Genomic DNA, 8,925 nt, shown 5'->3' with positions numbered 1-8,925 from the left:
CACACACACACACACACACACACACACACACACACACACACACACACCACAGACCCACTTAGGGTGCTCATCAAGCTCCAGCAAAGTCTCTCACTCAGGGTTTGCTCTTGGCATAGCTAAACCCAGATCATTTCTGCTGCTGAGAAATCCTAATATTCCTTGGAAGCTTAAAGTTAGAGATGAAGCATGGCCCAGTCACAATTCCACAAAGTACCTGTAGACGTGAAACCAAGTGAGACAAGCATTAACTCGGCTATTCCCGCTGCAGTTCTAGAAACGCACCCTCATCCCAGACTAGAAGAATCCATATCTTCTGAAGGCTTCTGCTGTTCGGAGGCAGCGTGTCTACATCTTTCTTTGGAGGAGGGCTAAGGAGAACAGTCACGGAATAGCCCTTACTGGCCAGGCCTTCGGAAGAGCTGATTGAGAGGGAGAGAGGGAAGGTGCCGTCCTCCGTCCCCCAGGACCGTTTTTATAGAGCCCCTGCCGTGGCTGCCAGCACAGAGCTGGATGCTGTGCATATGTCACCTCCTTAAATTTAACCCCCAGCGTAACAATGTGAAGTAGGTTTTATGGTTCTCCACGTAAAGCTGAAGAAACAGAGGCACAGTAAGGTTTTAAGACTGCCCAAGGTTACACAGCTTGAGTGACTGAACTAGGGTCAGACTCAGTTCTGCTGGGGCCACAAGTCTGAAAATTCCCACTCATGCACACTGTCGGTGTGGTGGGCGGGGGACGTGCATCTCTGGGGCCAGTCCCGACTGCCCACAGATAGAAAGGTCACTCCGTGTGAACTGGCTGTGCCTTAGGCAGGGTGCCTCTCTGTGTCTGCCTCTTCCCCTGTAAAATGGGACTGATCCTTCTTCATTGAGGATTGTGAAGACACAGTCAAACGGTGCATCCCCGAGTCCCTAGAACATACTGGCACATGGTAGATCCTCAGGAAGTGGTACTACCTTCCCTGATCCCCTCCCCGTGCCTCTGCTGTGCGACAGCCCTCCCGCTACAAAGAAGCCGACCTGATCAGATGTGTCCATCACACCGCCTCGTGATTAATGCCAGCACTTCCGAGGCCCCGGCCCCAGGACTCAAACTCGGGGCTTGTATCTTCCCAGATAGCACAAGTAGGGGCGCTGTCGTGGGGCCCTCCTCTTGGCTGCCACACACATTTAACATTGTCTGCTGTGTCCCTGCCGTGCACCAGGGACTTGGGATAGGTTGCTAAATGAAACAGCAGGACCCCTGCCATCAAGGAGCCCTCCGTGCAGTGGAAGATATGCACTAATCCAGAAATCCTGTCACTTCAGAGTAAGATACGTGCTCTACAGGGAAAGCACAGGAAAGCTTGGAACGAAATACTGGAGGCACAGTTCAGATCAGGGATGGAAGAAGGCAAGTGGAGTGGGCAGGAGAGGCCGATCTGAGGAAATAACATTTAACCTGGGTCTCAGAGACAAAGACTTGGAGAACAAGTATCCCAGGCCAAGGGAACAACATATGCAAGGGCCCTGGGGTGGGAAGAAGTTTGAGCATTTGAAGACTGGAAAGAAATCTGGTGTGGCCTTGGTTCCCCATCGCTGACATAGAAGGGCCTTTCTAGATCTAAGATGATGGCCTAGGGAGAGAGCAGGGCCCACGTGCCATGGACCCTGCATGGGGTTCTCTCGCTGCAAGCAAGTTCCTGGAAGCTCCCCAGCCTTCCTTATGAAGGGCAGGGTCCGAGTCTAGTTTCTTCTCTAACCTCAGAGTCACTAAGGAAGGAAGCGTGGAGCAATTTCGCCACACTGCTCCCCAGCTGGACCGAAGAATGCCTCTCTTCTCCTACCTGCTCAGAGCTCCTCCCCAGATGACTCAGCACAAAGTCCTGCTTCACCCCGAGCTGCTTCTAAGGAAGGTCTTGTGTGGTTCTTCTGGCCTGCCCTTCATGAAAGAGATGTCTCAAAGGGAGGATCGTTTCACTAAGTCGGGTGCTCCTGGAGTCTTTAAGTTCAGTGCATACAGACACTGGCCCTTCACAAGGATCTGGAATGAAAGGGGATTGGTGTAGAGGGAAGAATTTGGCCACTTACTAGTTACGTGTCTTAGGCAAGTTATATAACCTCTCTGGGTCTCGTTTTCTCCATCTGTGAAGTGTGTGTAGTAAGTAATAATTCCACTTCATAGAATTGTGAGGACTAGCAATAGTGAATGTAAAATACATCGTGGTGTTTGGGCCCAGTGAAACTCAATAAATAGAGTCCCCCCTCCCCCATTTTCCCTTTTGGGAGATCCAAGAGTGGCCCATACAACCAAAACTGAGGTCAGTAAAGAAGAGCGGGGTTTCAGAGCCCCCTCTGAGTCAAGTGGCTGGGCCATGCCAATATGATTTGCATCCTCAGCAAGTCCTACCCACCACCTGGAGCAATGTCTTCAACCTGGCTGGGGACGTCGGGCCCCATGGAAGGCTTGCAGCCTCTTACCTTTTCTGCTTTTTGAAGAAAAAGAATGTCTTCCAGTGACTACATTTCCACTCACCAGCTATGAGCTCCAGGGACAGTGCTCTGTAGGCCTTGCTGAGATCCTGCTATCTTTGGTAGAGATGGGGATGATGTAATCAAACACCTGCCACCTCCCCAGTTTCTAATAGTGATGGATAATACATGTAGACGTTGGACGTGACGTACATACATTACTTAGCCAGTATATAAGATGGAGAGATTAACAGTGAGAGGCTGGATCAGAGGAGAATGAAGTGCCTGATCCTGAAATCTGATGTTGATAACTGTGCGTGTGTGTGTGTTGTCATTTCAGTGCCTCATGGCGTGGGAGTCGATCATTCCACTACTGCAGGAGAAACAAGAGGCCAAGTAAGTCCCCTCTTGGGACAGAGACTCTTCTGCCTACACAGGGCATGGCGTACCGGTACGCCCCTGTCGTGCAGAGAGACGGCACTGAGAAGCATCTCTCCTTTGTGTATTTCTTTCCCTGCCCGCCCCTCACCCCCTTCGTCTGCCCACCGGTGGTTTTCCATTAGTTTCTATTCCTCGGTGGAGTCCACGAGGCTATCATCATCTCTCCGCGAAACAGCATACCTCCGTGGCGCGAAGGAGCCTACGAAATGGAACACTAAGAAGATTTGCAGCCGAGGGACGAGACGACCCAGCTGACATTCTGACATCTCATTACGGTTTCCTGTTTGGGGGAACCGCAGAGTTGCCTGTGGTGGAAGAGAGCCCGGGTCTTGCTTTTCAAGGACATGAGGAAGGCATGGACAGGAGGCAGCCCCCTGTTGTCCGTGGACACGTGGTGACTGCGGAACGGACCTCCGTGGGGCAGTGACTTGTCTCAGCCTAGAAGGAGGTGTTGGTACCTCCGTGGAAAGCCCTTAAATAACGTACGGTGGCCTGTAGCTGTGCGTGCGGCCCACCCCCTGCTTGTGATGAGCGACAGCTGTCTTGTGGCTTCTGGTTCATTCAGGACCATTTATTTCAGCGTCTGTATGCATCTGTGCTAGAGCGAGTGAGCCAGTGTCCTTGTCCTCACGTGATACCTCGGGAAGCCGAGGGGGGCAGTGCTCCCCAAACTTGTTTCTGACACTAGAATGCAGCAGACTGGAAACTTGTAAAATGGGAGGTGGGGGGAAGGTGCATTTTTCTCTGTGAAGTACTTCAATGTTTCCTCTTGCCTTTGTGAAATGCCGTCAGAGTAGAGATTAGTCCTGTTGTGGGGAATCCGTGTTGTCTGGAAGTCAGAGTAGCTCCCCAGTTGCTGGGCTTGGTGGACACACACCAGGCCCCAACCCCACGCCTGCCCTGTGCAGTTTGCCTTTACCTCACCCCAAATTCCTCATTTAATGTTTTCCTGCCACGTCCACTGAATGTTTGGGCAAACTTTTGCTGAGAGGCTGTTAACGCTGTCGTGACCCAGTTGAGATTTTGTAAACTCAACATGAATGTTCTACATGAAGTGCTTTAACCCTTGATAATTCCCCGGTCAGGAAGAGAAGTCAGTAACCGGATGGGCCTCGGAGATGACAAGTGTAACAGAGAACGTCTTTGCTTCTAGATAAGCTAGGATCTCCTCCGTTTGCAGCCAAACCCCTGGGGACCACCAGCTGCGTCTCCAGTCTTCACTTCGAACCATGACCAGGTTTGCTTGCTTTGCAAATCAGCGCAAAGCAGACAAAAGAGGATCTGTCTTCCAACTCATTTTGTTTCCTCCTGAAATGAAGCTACCTAGGTCACGTTGTGTCCTTCCATCTGTGGCTCATCCCCTCCGAAATGATAAAGCCGAGCCTCAAAGAGGCGGTAGTCTGTTTGTAGTGAAGCTAGCTGTGCCGAGACGCAGGCGCAGACACAAGTTAACCCGCAGAAACGGGGCACCGCGCGGCGAGTCGAAATCGCTCCATCCCGCGTCCACCTGCGGCGCTGACCCCGGGCGGCCGCCGCTGTGATGTCAGTGGCACAGCGGTAGAAGAGCACAGAACCGCTTGGTTCTGTTTCATCGTGTTTGAATAAGTCACAGTTTAAATTAGAAGTTTTGTTATCATTTGGTACTTGCCTGCACCGTCAGACCCACTCATGCCATTCCAAGATCCTGCAGCTCAGGATTTTCATCTTGGCACAATTAGAAATGATCCCTCGAAGCAGAAGGGTAAGGACAGTCCAGCTACCCTGAATGGCGAGTCCGTGTTTCATGCTACCTCTGCGCCATCCCGTTGGTGCGGGTCCGGACGTCTGGGTCCGACCTGACAGTTTGCTGGTAGAACAGGGTTGTGTATCTAATAGTGGGTCGATGGCCCTCTATCGATATTTCGTGGAAGGCACTAGACTGACCTTAGCAGCAAGTGCTCATCAGCAGGAACGCGCAAAGCCTTGCTTTGTGGAATATGTGCTTTAAAAATGTCGTCCAGTATAACGAGTGCTTGGAAAGAACTGTGGAAAGAGTTACAGGAAGACCAGAACCTCGCCTGCTGCTAGTTGCCAGTGCCTGGGAGCATTCCTGTGTAAAGGTTAGTTGGGAAAGAAGGCAACCCTTCAAAAAAGTCATCGGGTCCCTCACTGGGACACACGGGAAGGGAGTGAGGGGACGCAGTCATTCCATACATTATTGGAGGCAGAAGATGGGCTCAGAGGGGAATCTGGCATCTCGGGGTTTATCTTTCTCTCTTTGTGCCCCATGTGATGTTTCTGTGCTTTAAGACACTAAGGAGAGCAGGAGCATTGACAGCAGTGCTGGGAGAACCAGCGCACGTTACAGACTTCCCTGGAGAGATGCACTTTCTCCGAGAAGGGACCCTCGCCCCTTCCTCTTCAGGCGGGCGTCCGATGAGGTGAGGAGGCTGGCCCAGACAGAATGCACGGTAGGCCGTGAGGGAGGCTCCCTCAGCCCCCAAGGCTCCACAGCCCCGGGCATCTGCCCCTTCCTTTCGGTGGGCACAAAGGTGATTCCCTGTGAGAAGTGACTTGTTGACTTCCGTGCCAAAGACTGCCTCGTAAGAGGCTTCCTCGCCCCATCCTTCTTGGCTCCAAAGTCATGGGGCTGAGCTCACTGCCTCCTCTCTCCTATTTATGTCCAGGGGGCTACTGCTTGAGGACACGCTTGACCTCAGGCAGACAGACTTGGACAGGTTTTGCGTCTTGAGCACGTGGCCGTGGAATGGAGAGTGGTCTCTGTCCACTGTCCCTTGGGTGTGGGAAGTGAAAGGTTCATTCACCCAGGTTAAAAATCCAGTCTGAGGCAGAAGAGAGAATTCTTAGACACTGAGCAGATGTTAGAGATGCAGGTGTTGAAGGGGGCAGTTGTGCTTCGTGGCAGATATGGACACTGCTCTTCTCATGTGCTGGACCCACAAGGGAAGATTCTAGGCTCCTCTGCCCAAAGCAGAGAACTACTTACTGTTCTTCCCGAACGAGGAGGAAACACGTTACACAGCCAGGTTTGGGCTTGGGTTTTATCCTTTAATAAGACTTAATAATGATTCCCGGTGACCTCAGATTAAGTGCAATTATGGAGAGGACGGGCTCGTATTTCACTGTGCTGCTCGTTGAACTCGCCAGACACCTGTCTTTAGGTGAATAACAATAACAGATATGACTCCGGGGATCATGGTGAATGTAACGGAAGTTTGTCTTCGTGCCAAATTTCACCCGCACCTGGAGTGCGTGCTGCATGTTGTGGAATTAAATGTTTTGTCAGTCACCATCCACACGAGGGATTTAAATGCTCTTGTGAGGCCACCTTTGTGTTGAAATGGCAGGAAGTCCTGCTTTAGAGGAGGGAGGGCATGGTGGCTGGGTGGGCATTTGCAAGTGGAGTTTCTCTCCTGGGATGGCAGGTATCAGCCCAGGACACACCCAGAGGCCGAGGGCCTGGGCTCTGCCGTCCATGGCACTGAAATCCCGGGTCCCTGGCTTGGTTCTGACACCATTCATTGGACTGAGAGTAGTCCTTCTTTAGACTCTTTCCTGAGAGAGGGCAGGAGAGTCAGATCCACCACCACCCCCAGGTCTGTGTTGGCCTCGTCTGTGTGGGTCTCGGGATGGGTTAGAACTGGATTCTCCTCTGGCTTCCCCAAGGAGCGCCTGTGGTCAGGGCCGGGCTCGGCAAGGCTGCTCCCCGCCTTCCCAGATACCTACTCAAAAGGCCCGTGGAAACTGAGCAGTCTTCCTGTAAGGCTGGAGTAAATCTGGCTTTGGTGATCCCCGCTTACAAAACATTTTGGGAATTTGGGTTTGCCTTCTCGCTTTCCAGAGTCCTCAAGATGGTAACAGATCGGACAGGCCCTCTTACGTTTTCTCCATTCAGGTGGCAGGTGGCATTTGTCAGTAGAGTTGAGAAAAGTGTCCTCCCCTGCACCCGACGGACCTATGGAGCTGGGTGTGTCGGAGTTGTTCTCCGCTCCCTCATGGTTTTTTGATTTAGCGAATAAACCAGAAACCTGATTTTTTCATCAGTCCGCCCAATAGGTGGTTAGCTTTCTGTTTTTAAGGATGGCTGGTCTCCCTACAGTTGCCCGGATGAGAGCATGCCGAGGGTTGTCTGCATTAGAAAAAGTGGAGGAGGGACCTTTGTCGCAGGGACTTTGACTGTTGTTCGTTAATCAGATGTGTTTGGAATGCATTCTGGGCATGGCTGTCTAACCTGTTCTGTGGGGCAGCAAAAAAACAGTCGTTTTTACTACTCTAGATAGCCTGCAGATAAGTGCTTTGGAAAAAATAACTTTAACAATACCAATAAGGTATTTGAGTCATGTAGAAACACTCTGTCTAGTTAGCACTTGAAAATCAACAAACCCAGACTTTTTAAAAATGCTACAGACTGTTGAAAGCCTAACTCTACTTTTTGAGAATGGTCAACGCCTATTAATCTGCCTTATCTGCCTAATCTGTTTTAGATTCTGGATAGAAGGAATTTTTAGACCTGTAACTGGTTGTTCAACTTAATACTAGAGGTCTAACATAGCCCATCCTCAGCCCTCTTAAAGAAACAAGAATGTGGGGTTCATAATTAGGGCTGCCTTTTGGGAGGAGAAAGCTAAGTGTTGCTATTGCCAAATGATATTTTTGATAATGTAAGGAAACACAGGGACCACTAAACGGCTTTTGTTTGTTTGTTTGTTTGTTTGTTTTAAAGTGTGAAAGATTAACTCAGTGCCTTTCGGCACACTCTTGATTGTAGAGGATATATGGTGTTGGCATCGACAAATCGCAGAGATACAAAGAACTCTAGATTATGACAATATTAATGGTTTACCCCGATTCTACAGAACAGCTTTAAAAAAGATAACCGGGGAACAGGCAGGGGAGAGGGCGCGGGCCTCAGATCAGCATATTTCAGATAGAAATTCTCCACAGGCTGAAATGCCAAAAACCTAAAACCTACTGTGTTGCCTCACATACTTTAGTCCATTTTCGCAGAGCTTTCCCTATTAATGCCAGTGACTGAGTATTACACGCGCACCTCCCTTGGCTGCACCACCCCCCTCACCGGGTGATCCTGGGCTCCCCGAGGGCCAGGTCGGAGCAGGTGATACCCGTCAACACCCCCGCTCGACAGGTGGTTCACAGTCTCAGACCAGCCCTGCAGTCACAATGGTACTGGAAGGACAGAAGGGGGATGGCCTTTGCCCCAGTGTGGAAACAGGGGAAAGGAGGTTGCAGACAAAATGTGAATTGGTATGATCAAAGGACACCTGGGTCAGCTGGGCTTTCGTGGAGCCACAAACCAGCAGCTCTTCACAGTCAGCACGGTTCACCGGGACGCTCCTGAGGTTTTGGTCCTGTCCGGTAGATGCCCTGTCCATTGTACGTCTGTGTGCCGACCCCCTTGATGTCTGTGTGTTGGGAATGCATTGAGAGAGGATGTCCGTCTGATATCTTCCCATACAGTAAACTGCCAGCAAACTTTCTAACTTGTATTTTAACTGTTGAAAAAGAGATTCAGAACTTTTCCTTACGTCATGTCCAAAGGATGGACTGTATTTCTTATTTTTAGAAATCATTCTTTACATTTAAAATTTTAACAGAACCCCCCCACCCCGAGGTATTGATAAAGTCCTCCGTGTAAATGTGTTTCTCTTCTCTCCATGCTGCCAATAAGCCAAATCAAAAGCTGTGAAAAAAAAAAAGTGCTCAAGAAGGTGTGTAGATGAGAAAGTGATTTATTTACAGGTCAAAGTCTCTGTTTCATGAAGCTACCAAACTTTAAAAAGAATGTCACCTTTTTTTTTTCCTTTGTTATGGAACCCAGAGATTATAAAAAGAAAAAAAGTTTTTGTTGCTTTTTTGATGCTGGCATGAGGTTTTTGTCCACTTTTTTTCATATATCTGTGTATAAAAAATTCTGTCCATTGTTTACTATGAAATGAAGTATTACATTTTGAGGTAAACAAAAGAATTTGTATTGCTTGATAAACTATTAGCTTGTAAATTTAAAAGGTTTCTT

At 49.7% G+C, this 8,925-nt stretch overlaps 1 protein-coding gene across 2 annotated transcripts in view; it reads left to right on the top strand.

The window, feature by feature from the left end:
- Positions 1-8,648, top strand: part of SNX30 (sorting nexin family member 30) — a 107,391-nt gene extending 98,743 nt beyond the window's left edge. The window contains exons 9-10 of one of the 2 annotated variants that reach the window (XR_003211505.2): positions 2,791-4,990; positions 5,181-8,648. Coding sequence is in view for 1 of the 2 variants with exons in the window: in XM_025888314.2 (XP_025744099.1) it covers positions 2,791-2,850 (60 nt within the window). In the remaining variant the exon portion in view is untranslated. Of the gene's footprint in view, positions 1-2,790 lie in introns of both variants that reach the window. The other variant, XM_025888314.2, reaches the window with a different exon arrangement.
- The last annotated feature ends 277 nt before the right edge of the window (positions 8,649-8,925 follow it).

Source organism: Callorhinus ursinus, unplaced genomic scaffold (genome assembly GCF_003265705.2).
Source record: "Callorhinus ursinus isolate GAN/ISIS: 27379988/994484 unplaced genomic scaffold, GSC_fseal_2.0 scaffold24, whole genome shotgun sequence".
NCBI classification, from domain to species: domain Eukaryota; kingdom Metazoa; phylum Chordata; class Mammalia; order Carnivora; family Otariidae; genus Callorhinus; species Callorhinus ursinus.
Note: the sequence above shows the minus strand (reverse complement) of the source record. Positions and strands in the feature narration are given on the sequence as shown.